We start from the raw sequence: 15,098 nt of genomic DNA, 5'->3' as shown, positions 1-15,098 counted from the left end.
GCCACAGCTCGGACCGGGATAGGAAAATAAAAGTTCTCTTTCTCTCTCTCTCGCTGTCTTTCTTTCTCGCTCTCTTGCTCTCTCGCGCTCTTTCTTTTGGGTTATCAAACGGAAAAAGCAAATAACATGAAAAGAAGGCTTTCCTTTCACAAAATGGCCGCGTATTTTGATAGGTCTGTACCCTCAGCGAGTTCGCATAACATGGACCCTGAAATGATTTTGATCGACTCATTCTAGCACAACAGTTCTTTAGAGGAGTTTCCTGCGAGTATTTGAGTCAAAGTTAAGTTAAAAGCTTTTCGTGGACCTTATAATTTATACATTATTTTTAAAATTACTGCTCGCAGTGGCCCGCAGCCGATTAGTGCGACACCTCACCGTCGCGCGTTCTTAGCGGCCCTTACCCGGTGACGTCAGTGAGCAATCTGGGCGACCCTTTTCATTGGGCGAGCCCAGGTGGCGTGGGGATGGGACTAGATTGGGTGCGTAGGGGTGCAGCCCCGACCTGTTTTCTTTATTTTTTTCTCTGGTGCGTAGGTATCTGAGTTCATGGGGCGAGGAGACGCATCATTTTTGATCACCGATATCTTCGGTGTTAATGTAGCTTGCTTAAAAATTGTGGGGTACGGTGACGAGTGACGCAATACCAATCACCAGTGAGCTTTTTCTAACCTCAGTAAACTGCGCAAATGCTTCTCCCGTAGTGCTGTAGTCACAGAAAACGGCTGTACCTCCAGTCCTAACTCACGTATCGTAGTATAAAGTACCGAGCATTTCTTGTATAAGAAGACTCCACGATCCTGCCTCCTTCATGCCTTTCTTGCGAACAGTAAGTCAGAGATATGAAAACATTTTGTATTTCACTTCACTTTATTACCCTCAACACTCTGGTCTCTGCAGAGGCCATCGCATAAGGTATGGGGTGCATAACAGCGCAGAAGGAAATGAAGGCGGGGTCATTTTTAGGCGCGTTGTACGTATGAACTCAAGAAGAGGGCTTTGTCGAGCTGGTTCGTGCATGTTGACGATATCTGTGTTCTTCTCTTCCGTCCTGTCTGTGAACACTATTCGCTCGTTTCCACTAGTTGTATGTATGAGAAGGTTTTGATTGTAAAACACCGTGCTATGCGGTCGAGAAACAATGTTGGGAAGCTGACGGCAACAGTCTCACGGGTAAAACCATTACGGCGACTAACATTTCAAGGGGAAGAATAAGGTAGAAAAGGCAGCCGTGCGGGCGTGTGGTCATCTACATGCTACTATATGGCCGATGCGAAGAGAAATGTGTGCTGAGGTCGCACAAATCTAAGGTTCCTGTAGCTCAGAATAGGAGGATTTATGAAACAAACATACACTATAGCTTTGCGGCATGGTGTCTTAAAGGCGTGGTAGGTTGACTGCCATGTTAATGATGACAGACTTACATCATAGGAAACAATTAATAAATCAGGTCGCTCTTTTTGGTTGCTTCAGGTGTACTAGGGAAGTATGCTTAGTGCAGAATCAGATGCGAAACGCGCATTTTATTTTTAACTGACTAGTGATTTGTACACGAGTAGCTTGGCATGCACTGTGGGGACGGCACTTTAAAAGACGTAGCGTTTCAATACGGATAATATTATGCTGTCAGTATGTCTTTTATATTAGCACTCTGCCTTTTTGTGTGCTTCCCGTCGAAGTACTCGTCTTACATTCACCGTGAAGTATTCATTATTCACTTTTCAAGGCTTCTGTCATTTTTATTTTGATACGAAAGGTTCCGAAACAGACGCAACCCTAAGCTTACGCAATCAACCGGTCGAGAAAAACCGCTCTGAATAGTTGCACGAAAGTAAAGTGGATGCGTGGATGGATTGCCTACAGCAACCGCGTGAAACCACAGTTTGAAGTTTCATACTGTAATAAACCAAGCCTGTCCAGCTTTTTATCGGCAATAATTTCGAACAGTACGCTGAGCACAGGAAGTGCTCATTTCTTCGTTTCTGTTTTGGTTTATTTTTCGCGCGTTGTTTACTTGTAACGACTGCCAAATCGTTTTATTGGTCGTTACCAGACTGCTTTGCAAACAAACGGATACGGTACGATAGGAGTGGATAGCTTAAGGATATCCGGTGCTCTGCCGCAGCGGCCAGACTTCAGGGTGGGCGGGATAGGAGGGTGAGTGAGAAAACTCTCTCCTACCACACTCAGCATCTCAGCGTACAAGGTCCGGCTCGCTGGTTCAAGTTGGTGGGCTGAGACTGAGCCATTAAAAGCACGGTCTGACGTCGTCAAAGTAGGTCAGTAGGTTAAAGAGAAGTTCATTTTCGCCAAGCTCTTCGATACTTTTCAGCCGTACGAACGGGTTTCTCCGACCACTCCTTACGTCAGGCTCTTTTTTTTTTTTTGGCAGCATACGGTACAGCCTCCCGGTATTGTCTCGTATGAGCACCTCCTGCTCGCACAGGTTAAAAAGCGACCAAGCGCAGACAGATTCCAAAGATACGACCAGTATTGCCGTGACGCACCTCTTCCCAAGGCACAACTGAAGAAGCTAACGCCTGCCCGGTATCCGTTTATTCACCACACGTGCAGATTCGAGGGCATTAACAACTGCTGAGCCGTCACCGCTATCAACGACAGTATATGCTTCCGACAATCGGACGGGCAGCAGTTTTTTAAAGACTGCCAAGCGCCATGTAGCGCACATAGCATCATGTTTTACACTCCCACCGCTCTCCCATCAAACCATCGCGGGTGAAGGCTAAACCTTCAGGAAGCTTCATCATCACCATCATCAGCCTGACTACGCCCACTACACGGCATAGGACACTCCCATGCCTCTCCAATTAACCCTGTCCTTGGCCAGTTGCGGCCACCGTATCCCTGCAAACTTCTTAATCTCATCCGCCCACCTAACTTTCTGCCGCCGCCTGCTACGCTTGCCTTCTCTTGGAATCCACTCCGTTACCCTTAAGGACCACCGGTTATCTTGCCTTCGCATTACATATGCCCTGCCTAAGCCCATTTCTTCCGCTTGATTTCGACTAGGATGTCATTAATCCGCGTTTGTTCCCTCACTCACTCTGCCCACTTGCAGTCTCTTAACGTTACACCTTTTCCTTCCATAGCTCGCTGCTTTGTCCTTAACTTAAGCTAAACCCTTTTTGTCCATTCGTAATGTACTAAAAAATTGATAGGATTAGTTGTTGCTGGATTAAAGCAGCTTACTTTCGCGTACATCTGGTCAGAACATAGGAACGCTCTCCACGTTTATACCGGTGGAGCTTTAACGCCAATCATATCAACAGCAAATACTGTTATAACCGCTCGGTAAACGATTCTCTGCTACACTTCAGACCACAATATACGACATCAACCGCTGCCAAATTTGTGGTAATTTGAGAAGTCATTCTTCACATCTGTGGGCCGTCTCCTCAAGCTTGGTACATATTTTCTAATTCCAAAACTGCGCCTAAAACTTTACCAAGGCTCCTACCATTATTTGGCATTGGATGTCGCTGAGCATCATTCCTCTGCACTAAAAAAAAAAGTAATCGTATCGTGTTTCAGCCTATCCTGGGACACTGCAGGCTGATCGGAAATTAGCATGCTGACGTAGAAGCAGAGAGCGCCTCTAAAAATAGCCTCTGTACAGTACCGACCATTTCGATGCCGGACGCCACCTGCCTTCTTTCCAGTTTTTATGACCACTGAACCAACCGGACACTGGGCACAACCAGACACTCGACATAGGCGTCTTCAGAGACCGGCTGCGACCATGACATTTACAGTACTTCGTGGGGTGCAGCTTAAGTTAGGGATAACGCTTCGAGCTATGGAAAGAAAAATGATAGGTGTAACGTTAAGAGATCGGAAGAGGGCGGAGTGGGTGAGGGAACAAACGAGGGTTAATGACATCCTAGTCGAAATCAGGAGGAAGAAATGGGCTCGGGCAGGGCAAATAATGCGAAGGCAGGATAACCGCTGGTCCTTAAGGGTAACGGAGTGGATTCCAAGAGAAGGCAAGCGTAGCAGGGGACGGCAGAAAGTTAGGTGAGCGGATGAGATTAAGAAGTTTGCGGGGATACGGGGGCCGCAACTGGCGAAGGACAGAGTTAATTGGAGAGACATGGGAGAGGCCTTTGCCCTGCAGTGGGCATAGTCAGGCTGATGATGATTATGATAACGATGTGGGGTAGAGCGCAGGTAGGCAAGCATCCTGGCAAGCCCTCTCCTTGAATCCTGCATAGACAGAGATTGGGTATTGATTTTACGAAGTGGCGCGTGCATTTAAACACTCTTCCGACTTCTCTTCTTGTCACATCACTGGAACTGTAGACCATGCAGTCACGATATGCCTTGTAAGTGCGGATGAAAGGCTGTTGTCGGCCACTTCGTTGGTGCGTTCGGAGAGCAGGCCTCTCTCGGAAAACCTTGCCTTGGACACTGTATCGGAAACATCAGAAACTCTCCAGGCAACGCGGACGCTCCTTCGTTTCTTCAGCAGCGCTGTAGCCTCGACTCGCGGTTTTGACTAGGCGCACACATGATGTGCTTGCGTACGTGTCGTCATCATCATGAGCCTGACCACGCCCACTGCAGGACAAAAGCCTCTCCCATATCTTTTCTGTCTTCATCATCGCCCATCAAAACCCTCTTTCTTCTGTTCCCCGTAACCAGTGTAGATTAGCAGGCTAGACAGTGATTTTCCAGAGTGACCTTTCTACCTTTGCTCAAGTACACCTTTCTCTCTATTTTCATCCGCCTGTCGTAAGCGAACAACGTCCTCTTCTTTCTCACTACTCACAGGAACCCGCGTGGGACCAATGGCTAAAGTCAACTAAGGCTTCAGCGTTTACAGTGGAAATGTTCAACGTTGCAGTGAAAACATGAAAAGGCGATCAAACCAGCGCATGCTGTTACAGTAACAACGTCAAGAAAGAATTCATGTCATGCCATGTGGCAAATGCTAAAAAAAAAAGGTTATGTCAACACGCTTTCATAACGTCGAAGCGACAGCCCATGACTATTGCCACCAGCAGGACACACGGGCAAGATCTGCACCAGAAGGTACTGTCGTCTCGAAATACCTTTTAATAATTACTCTTTGCTTCACTTTTTTATGTGCAATGCTCTAGAAGAAGGCATGCGGTTCTCTAAACATCTCACGCTCTTTAAACTTTTTTCTGCGAAGCGAAAACCGCCTCAGCTCACAGAGCGTAGACCCACATGGACTCTGTTTGCATTTGTCGATCGGGCTGAACGAACCCAAACAGTTATCTCCCCTTGCTTATCTTGCCGACGTTCATTTTATAGAGCGTGGCATTTTCTCAGTGTCCCAATTTGTTAACTGCGATTGGGTTGGACACCTTCTTACACTTCTCTCCTAAAGGTTGCGAGGCATTATCGGTTAACTTTATCAAATAAATTTAGCTGCCAGTAGGTGCACAAAGTAAACAACAAGCAGAATTTACACTGCATGTAGGCTGTTATAACTGTAGCATGACTACAGTTACCCATTATATGATTATGATTATGCAGAAGCTGATGCATTTGATAGCGACGATATCCAGCTCGGACCCCCTGCCGTGATGCAAAATCTTACTTTCAGCAAACGCCAGATGTCTACGGCGTCTGGAAGAAAGACACCGTGTGAGCGGTGCCTCTGGTCGCTGTAACCCCAGATGCGGATTTCCGACGGTTGTACTTTCGCACCTACTCTCAGGAGCATCCTTTGTACTTCCATAGTTTCGGTTCACCACGCCCATGTGCGCAGCCCGACCGAGGCGGCCATTGAGACGATAACCAAGACTCGGGCCAAACAGAAACCCTTCTTGTGAAAGAAGACCTATGCCGTTAATGCCATGGGTACTTCTTCAATCACCATTTAAATCTCCTCTAATGCAATTTATATTGAGTCCACAATGTAACGAGTCTTTCTTCACAACCGACTGATGAACCGTACGCGCATCTGCAAGACAGGATGTCACTGGCGGAGCCGAAGTACCACTAGTGAAGGGATTAGGCAGTGTGTTATTTTATGAGTTATCGTCAAGTTCATTACTGTTTATTGCATCACCACATGGGTCTGCTGTAGTAGTTAAAAATGCGTGACGGCTATATTTCCTCATGGCAGCCTTGTGTAACGTTTATTTCTTTACTTACTTATTTTCTTTCTTGCTCTTTTCTGTTGTTAAGGTCTTCTGTCTACAGCTTGAAAAAAAAACAGTAGGAACACGCACAAAAAAATAGAAACATTTCGTTATGGTAGCTTGACGTGAGCATCATTTCATTCCTTTTTAACATTGATGTAGCGGCCTTCTCTTACGAAGGATGCTGTTAACCATTGCCAAATTGTTGCAAGGAATTACAGACGGTCTAAGATGTTGCTCACTTATATAGTGTTTCCCGGGCTGATTAAGGCTTGGAGAAGACCGAAAATGTATCAGAGTTGGAGAACACTTTCGAGCATGATGACCCCTCTGCACACTTTTTCAACCAACTCTGTCCCCTCAGCATCGCGACCGATATCGCAGCCAGCATCTGTGTCGTCCCCTTTCAAAATGGCGAACACTTTAGGGGACTGCTGTGAAATGAGCTGATCACAAATTAAGACGTAAATGCTTCTTTCACACAACGCCCACTGGCACTCAACACGTTTTGTTTTGTTCTTGTTTATTTTAAAACTGTGGTTGCCTTGTGTGGGCTTACCCTTTGCATATTCTATCTGCAATTTACTAACCGTTTCTGAGGTCATCAAGTTAAGCGAGTATTGTTGTTGTTGCTGCAGGTCGAGGCAGCTTGAATTCGTGAGATAAGCAGTTATGATTCAAACTTTTTGGTGCGTCAAGCTTTCAGGGTTGATACTTCGACGCACCTTTCACTTCCAAGAGGTCCATCGCGAGGGAACTGAAGATGAACACGGTGGCTCGAGGCGAAGGGTTCCTAAGCCCAGAGGTAAGACACGAGGCCATACAGGCCCTTTAGCAGCGGTCGAGCGCTGGGTTGTAATTTGTATCGCAGCAGTAAAAAAAGGCGGAGATGGCTATCACCGGATACAACAAGTGTGTTTTCCCTGCTATCTACAAATATAACACGAACGTTTCCACCATTTACGGCTGTGCCAAGTCCTTCGGCAGTTGGGCGCCCTTAACCGCCCAGTAAAAGGATTATCCCTATCCCGCGAAATGGCACACACTGCGCACTTTCCCTCTGCCTAATTGGCCAGCTCAAGAGTCGAGCAGTCATAAGAAAGCAGCCCACCTCAGGGTTCTACTTCTGACGAATAACAGACAGCTTTAGCTCGGCAGATGATATAATGCGTTATTTACGTTCATGAAGAGCCGTTTTCGCATGCTGTCATGCTAGTATGTAGACAGCTAGTTGCAGCTGTGTACAACAGGCGCTAGCTTGGCGGTTGTGCATTGCCAAAATGTGGAGGAAGTAGTGTTAGTGGTCTATTAAAAAAATTAAAATTAATTGTCTAAACGAAGAGGCATAAAAGTATTTGCCTGCCACAAAAACTTGTGGTTGTTTTTGTGCCCCTCATCTGCAACCAGCGGAAATAAAGGGATATTGTGGGATATAGGTAGTACGACATAAAGACAGGAAGAATAGTTAGGAAGGACAGCGAAGAGTATTTACTATTTACTGTTTTATACAAGGGCCGCGCGGACAGCGAAGTATGATTGAATTGTCGCATGCAACGCGCACGCGGGCTCGACGCTGAGCGAACAATCGTAATGAGGTTAGTAGCACCGTCTGCGGTGAAAAGCATTCGATTCAGTGCGCGCCGAAATAACGATTCTGATCCATGGCTTGGTTAAACATTATTTCACAGGTAGTCGGCGCTGCTGATATACATGTTCTGATCGTTATGATGACCGGAGTATGCGAATACATAGAGCTCAGGTTCCAGGATATCTAGGTCCGTGAACGTGTCTATAGAGTTGTTGGACAGGAAACGGTAGACCTCTCATTATGCAACGAAGGGCACGTTTTTGACGGCGCCATTTCGTCGTTCATCAAACGTGTGCATCCGGAGGTCCTCCATGAGAACCCGTGGTGGTGCGAGAGAGGGACAAAAAGTGCAGACCAATTGGTGCGACTAATATTTGAAGCAGACGATAAATTCGAGGTATTTTTACATTCACAGCATCTTATCTTTTTTAATAATTTGTACGCTCACGCACCGCGTGTTTCAACGAACACTTTACAAAATTCCTGAAAATATTGGGTTCAACATAGCAGAACAAAATAGGTGTAGGATCGCACTACCTGCCCCGGCGAACACAGTATGCTGCAAAACCCCTCTAATTATCCAGGTAATTTACAAAACCCCACTAATTTACTATTAAATCATCGTAGCTGGGTGGTTAGTCCCAACTGGGAGTTTGGTGCCGTGAACAAGACGATTTCCTATCAATTTTTCAAACAAAGAAAACTCGATTTGTAGAGCCCTGCAGCGCGAAGAAATCCGACGCTTTTTCCCGCACGCGACCGAAACTGAGCGCACGAGGAGCGCCGAAGTATGGCGTAAGCGAAGCGTCCGCTGGTGACGTGTCTTGTAATGAATGCAGCGCCCGATTCGAAACGCGTGTGCTAACTTTCCTCGCTAGAGAACCTCGGCGCTCAGCTTAGTCTGCGGCCTGCGTTATCGACTGCTTCGTCGCTGGGAGCAAGGAAAATTGTAGTCATCGTCTGCTACGCGGCCGTCGCTCTTGGGAACACTGATAAGCACGCCTGGCGCTCTGCCGGTTTTCTTTTAATCTTATTTTTATTTTTGTCACTAGCTTCCTGAAAGAAATAAAGGTACTCTTGTCTGACAGTGTGCAGATTACTGTTTAACGTTAAGCAGTGCCGGCACATCGACATGCATTGTATTATTTCTGTCAAGCGTCTATTTCTTTTATGCGGTATCAGCTTGACTGCTACAATAAATGAGAATTACTTCGTAGATGAAAAGATTCTAACTGAAAACACTGCAATTTTAGCACTAAGGCTCAGTACGGGTGGCTCAATACGGTTGCCGTGTGCTGGATCAGACATGTCCCGTGCTGTAAAAAGTGGTAGTACTTAATTAGGAAACCTTGTCCGCAGGTGTTTAGCACTTTCTACTTGTATAACAAGCAGGAATGAATGAAATTTGTACCTTTTACAGATTTAGTTGGTTGCAGCCCCACTTGGACAGTCCAGGAAAGAACTAGCATATGGGATGAAAAGAAGCCGTTTTCACATCACGTGTTCAAAATACTTTCCATCCATTGCAATGCACAGTAGAATGCGGTCTTTGATGAAATTCACAGCAGAAATGAGCATCTCTCCCTGAATCTTTTTCCACTGATATCTTGATACTCTCCTTCAGGTCTTCGAGTTTTGCTGGCTCCGTATTGAAAACTTCGTTCTTAATGTATATCCAAAGGAATGTATCCAGTGTTGACAAATCGGGCGATCTTGGAGGCTACGCTGTCTCCCCACCCGCCTAATCCATTGGTTGAGAAAGCTGCTGTCCAGGAATTCCACCGCCGAACAAACCACATTTTTTCCAACCCGGCCAGTGGTATAGCTCGGAAGCAAATTCAGAGGCGGCGCCTTTTAGGACGCAGACTGCTTTTTCCCAGTGAGGTTTCTGTCGATGATTGGTTTGGTTTGGTTTATTGGGGTTTAACGTCCCAAAGCGACTGAGGCTATGAGAGACGCCGTAGTGAAGGGCTCCAGGAATTTCGACCACCTGGGGTTCTTTAACGTGCACTGACATCGCACAGCACACGGGCCTCTAGAATTTCGCCTTCAAGAAATTCAGCCGCCGCGGCCGGGATCGAACCCGCGTCTTTCAGGTCAGCAGCCGAGCGCCGTAACCACTGAGCCACCGCGGCGGGGCCTTTCTGTCGATGAAGTGGGGACCGACGATATGGCCGTCATAAATGCCACACCAAACATTTGCTGACCATCTTACTTGGTGTAGCCAATGTGGGTTCTTGTCGCACCAATAATGCGCATTGTATGAGTTGACATTGGAATCCCTGCAAAATTGGGCCTCGTCTGTCCAAAGCACTTTGTACAGGAATCCTCGGTCTTCATCACATTTAATCAGGCATGGGTTGCAAAAATCGAGCTGTTTCTGAAAGTCATTCGGTGTCAGTTCCTGGTGAAGACACACATGATAGGGGTGGTAGCTGTGTCTTGATAGTGACCTCCAAACTGGTGCCGGGCTGGCTCCGTACGCGTTGGCGATTTCCCTGGCACTTGCTTCTGGCCTGACAGAAACGTTCGCGAGGACATCAATGTTAAAATCGTCGGCTGCGCTCCCTGGTCTCTTCCTTTTCTGAACATGAACTGATCCAGTCGGCTTAAATCGATTAAATATCGATACGAACGTGCGACGAGTCGGCACACGACGACCAGGATGTTGGGCAGCATAGAGTCTGGATGCCAGCTCCGCGTCCATTTGCGCGCTCACATACGCGATCACAGTGTCTACCTTCTCGGCAGTGGAGTATTTGGGTTGCGCTGGTGCGGACATTTCCACAATTCACACAATGCGGCGTGTCGTTTCAATCCTAGGCGGCACTTCCACACATTCAAGTAATTTGAAACACTGGCACTGCAATGGCCTTGTCCACGCGCACCTCCAAGACAAGCACCTGAAATGCAAACGACTGCGCTCTATTGGGGAACTGAAGCTAACACAAGCGACCACAACCGCAAGAACAACTGCCCGATAGCACACAGCCACTGCCGCGCAAGCTCTCCTTGCCACGCTGACAAAGCTTTTCTTTCTCGGACGTGGTTCCTGGTGCGCAGCGAAAACAGATGACAAACCTAATCAGTAAATCAACTCATCATGACGCACAAAATCGAGCCCGTCGAGCAGCCATACCAGAAGTGGCACGCGCACGCACACGCACACACACGCACACACACACACGCACACACGCACACACGCACACACACGAACACACACATACACACAAAAACGCCTGCAGATACGTCCATGAGGGCTCTCAAAATCGACGTTCCCGTAACTGACGATGACTATGGTTTTCCTTACTCCGAGCTACGAAGCAGTCGATAACGCCGGCCGCGGTCTAAGCTAAGCGCGCCGAGGTTCTCTAGCGAGGAAAGTTAGCACACGCGTTTTGAATAGGGCGCTGCATTCATTACGACACATCGCCAGCGGACGCTTCGCTTACGCCATACTTCAGGCGCTCCTCGTGCGCTCAGTTTCGGTCGCGTGCGGGAAAAAGCATCGGATTTCTTCGCGCTGCAGGGCACTAGAAATTGAGTTTTTCGTCGTTTCAAAAACTGATGCGACATCGTCTTGTTCATGGCATGGAACTCCCAATTGGAACTAACCAACCAGCTGCGATAATTTTAAAGTTAATTAGTGGGGTTTTGTTAATTACCTGCCTAATTAGAGGGGTTTTGCAGCATATTGGGTGCGTTCCAATACTCCCGAGTAGACGTCTACTTAGACGTCTTGCCAGACAGCCGCCATTTTGAGACGCGTTCCATTTTTCACGAAGCTGTCTAAGCAGACTGCTTCGCCGAAGTCCACATCGATGCAGGCTAACTTCCTGTCTAAAGATGGCGGAGCAGTTGGTGCAGTCAGAGCTGAGTGAGCCGTGCTCTTGGCGGGCACTGGAGCCCGGAGACGCACCATCTTTCATGAGTCAGTCATTCCGTTAAGTAGATTTTTATAAGAACTGGCGGCAAATAAAGCCGTCTTTGTGGACCTACGATTATATTTGTGAATCGCGCGAGAGGAAATCGTGCGGGTGAGATCGTCTGCTGAGGCGGTAGCGATGAACGCACCATTATTGCAGAAAAAAAAAAACTAGCAAACTACTAAGAGCGCGTTTTTAACTTGTTTTATTAAGAATTTTTAAGAACATAGGAGTGCAACTATTCGCAAATGTTAGTTCAGTTTATATGCGCAAGGCGGCGCGTGAAGTAGACACGTTCCAATATGTAGACATGTAGACGGCTTCCTAGACGTCACACTAGACGTCTTGTCGGACGTCTAGAGAATTGGAACGCACCCATTGTGTCCTCCGGGGCAGACAGTGCGATCCTACACCTATTTTTTTGCCATATTCAACCCAATGTTTTCAGGAATTTTTGTAAGTGTTCGCTGAAACACCGGGTATGTATGCCTGGCTTTTGTAGAGGGCAAAACGATGTCTAGAACACGTCCTGAGCGTGTTTCGGGCTTAACACGTGATAACTTGCCATAAGATTTGGTTAAAAATGGTCTGGATGTAAACATGTGCAGTTAAACTCAGAATTTCATCGTCATTTTTTGCCTTTTTGGTCGCAGCGGCTTTGGGAGCGGCGGAACACACAGTTTGGTTGTTCTAGGCATATGTTTTGCCCTCTGTACATCTCGACGTTTGTTGCCGTTTTATTGCGATTCATTGCTAGTTTTCTGCTGTGCTGGCATTCTATGCTCATGTCCATTTTCGCTGCTCTTGTTTAATGTTTCTGGCTGTCATTATTTCTTATTGATTGTTTTCTGCCAGATCTCTTCATGCCATATAATTTTTCAGCATGTGTACCATACGCCTGTGTACTGTGTGTGTCTCCTCGTTCCCAATATAATACGCTCAAATGAGGCTTTTCGAGATTACACTTTCAGTAAGTAGCCGCCGCGGTGGCTCAGTGGCTATGGTGCTCGGCTGCTGAACCAAAAGACGTGGGTTCGATCCCGGCCGCGGCGGCTAGAATTTCTTTGGAGGAGAAATTCTAGAGGCCCGTGTACTGTGCGATGTCAGTGCACGTTAAAGAACCCCAGGTGGTCGAAATTTCCGGAGCCCTTCACTACGGCGTCCCTCATAGCCTTAGTCGCTTTGGGACGTTAAACCCCACAAAACCAAAACCAAACTTTCAGTAAGTAAGAGCTAATATGCTGGCAAAACGCGAGTGGGTAAACATTTTCTCCTAGTTTGATAATGCATGCACGCTATGTTTTCTGTGACTTCTCTCCATATCCTATGTAGGGCTAACCCGCGTGCGTACGTACAGAAACAAATAAAATGGACGTCCTCCGCTGCTAGTTCGAGGTTCGCATAGATACTTGCGAACACTTCGGCGCTTGGATACGCGGACATGCGCTGCAGTCTTAATAATGAACAGCCAACTTCTCCAATTAGCTACCCTTATCACATAGATACGATGACCTGTAGAGGATGGCCACTGCGAAGCCTACCTACAAAACAATCGCGTTGACAGTAGCTGCCACCGCGGCCGCGTTTCAAGGGAGGCGAAGCTCAAAAGGTACCTGCGTGCTGTAAAGAACCCCAGATGGCCTCAATTATTCCATAGCCATTCACTATGGCACCCTCAAAGCCCGACCCAAAGATTTACAATTCTTTTTTCAGTACCTGAACGCAAGTGTTTTCGAATTACGCCAGTACAGCAACAGCTACGTCGTTTAGAGAAAGTCCCACGTGCATTTATCTTTGCGAGCACTGCTAACGCGCTCTCTCGTCTTCGACGTCGCAGATGTACGGCGCCCGGTTGTTGGTGTCCCCCGGCGAGCCCCAGTCGGCAGGCGGCGGCCGCAAGATCGTGTTCTACCTCGAGGAGCCCGCGAGGCCCCCGCCGGGAGCACTGGTGCCCCGCGTGGCCCTCTTCATCATCCTGGTGCTCTGGTTCGGCACCATCTTCGCGTCGGTGGCCCTCTTCTGGCTCTACCTTTACCCCAGGGACAAGATGCGACACGTGACACGAGCCGCCTCGACCGCCGCCACGTTTTCCGCCGCCGCCACTGCTGCCGCGAGCGGCGGCCGTCGGTGACCCTCCCTCCTCCGAAGGAGGCAGCGCGCTCTCACCGATGTGACTCAGTAAACGATTCCGGTTATCGCTGCAGTTTGCGAATATAACGTGGCAAACAGTAGGAGACTTGAGGGGAGTTTGAAGAATCCAATTTTTGTAGCGAGAGCTACACTACGCCAGCTCTTCGAGCCTTCAGCGTGGCGCCTCTTGAGCTCCGTGGCGGCGCCGTGGCCTTGAGCCGGTTATTCACGTGGTGAGGAGCAGCTGCTGCTGCCGGCGGCGCAGCGCTCCCAAAAGCGAGCTGCAAGAGTTGTGCGCATGCCCGGTGCCGAGGGAGGGGGGGGGGGGGGGTTGGAGTGAAGTGGAGAGGGGGAGAGGTGTCGCAGTTTTTAAGTAGGCGGCTCGGCGAAGCTCTCGCGTCACTCCAGGTTTAACCAGAGCTAAGCCGCAGCCAATTTTTTATTCTTAGTGAGAATCAATTTTAGACTCTTCCTGGCTATGTTGGTGTTTTTTCGGCAGCAGAAAACGTATTTATTGCAGACAAAATTGGATGTATAATTACAGCATGCTTTTCTTCCTCCCGCCGCTCCATTCAAACTCGTGACCTCAAGACCGAAAAGCGCTCCTAGATCAGCATCCTGGAAGTGAACGTCAGTGTAGGGAAAAAAAAAACTGCCATGACGTCACCGCAGTTTGCTTGCGAAAAGCGCCAGTGGTGGCGAAACGCGCATTTTTTTTCCTTGATATTTTCGACCTCATAAAGGCTCCGTTTGCAGTGGAATTGCCATCTTTGGCATAAACGCAGTACGTTCATTACAGGTCGCCTTCAATTCGCGCTCAGTGTCATTTTAAGGCTAAAACCCTTCACACATAGCAAATAGCCCTGTCTGAGGCGATGTGATAAAGATCGGCAGCGTGCGGACCGAACCGCTAAAACGTCTGATGTGTGTAGAGCACAGAGCAGGCACTTATGATGGGCAGGAAAGCACTTAATGATGTGTCGAGTTTGTGGTGGAAGAAATGCGTCTCACGGCATGAAATTTCATGCACGTGGTTTCCAGTTTGAAAAAAATCTCTGCCTCCCCCGTAACCGAGAGTAGAGTAAGCATGAAATGCAGGATGGTGGTAAAAAACATTTATAATACAATAAATATTTATATTTACAGAGAGGTGATTGGGGTAGGCCCTATTGGCCCTTTCCCCTAACAATACTAGGTGGAGCCCCTATTCCGGGGCCCCATTGGCAAGCAACGCCGCCCGCGTCCGGTGAACCAAGGCCTTTTGGGTCTTTAGGTCCTGACAGCCGAGCAGGGCCGCCTCCCAGTCCTCTCTGGTGGGGT

The 15,098-nt window shown here is 47.9% G+C and overlaps 1 protein-coding gene across 1 annotated transcript; it reads left to right on the top strand.

The window, feature by feature from the left end:
- The first annotated feature begins 738 nt into the window (after positions 1 to 738).
- LOC149336245 (uncharacterized) lies at positions 739 to 13,855 on the top strand. The gene is made up of 4 exons (XM_089554676.1): positions 739 to 829; positions 4,792 to 5,052; positions 6,834 to 6,939; positions 13,486 to 13,855. Exons 3-4 carry the CDS (start codon positions 6,898 to 6,900, stop codon positions 13,777 to 13,779), a joined length of 336 nt encoding a protein of 111 aa, XP_089410802.1. The 5' UTR covers positions 739 to 829; positions 4,792 to 5,052; positions 6,834 to 6,897; the 3' UTR covers positions 13,780 to 13,855.
- The last annotated feature ends 1,243 nt before the right edge of the window (positions 13,856 to 15,098 follow it).

Source organism: Amblyomma mixtum, chromosome 7 (genome assembly GCF_055824585.1).
Source record: "Amblyomma mixtum isolate Tamu chromosome 7, ASM5582458v1, whole genome shotgun sequence".
NCBI lineage: Eukaryota > Metazoa > Arthropoda > Arachnida > Ixodida > Ixodidae > Amblyomma > Amblyomma mixtum.
This window is presented reverse-complemented; position numbering and strand designations above follow the sequence as displayed.

Coding starts and splice junctions, on each gene's coding strand:
- LOC149336245 (XM_089554676.1), top strand. CDS start 6,898: ATGAACACGGTGGCTCGAGGCGAAGGGTTCCTAAGCCCAGAG. Junction 6,940..13,485: donor AAGGGTTCCTAAGCCCAGAG/GTAAGACACGAG, acceptor TCGACGTCGCAG/ATGTACGGCGCCCGGTTGTT.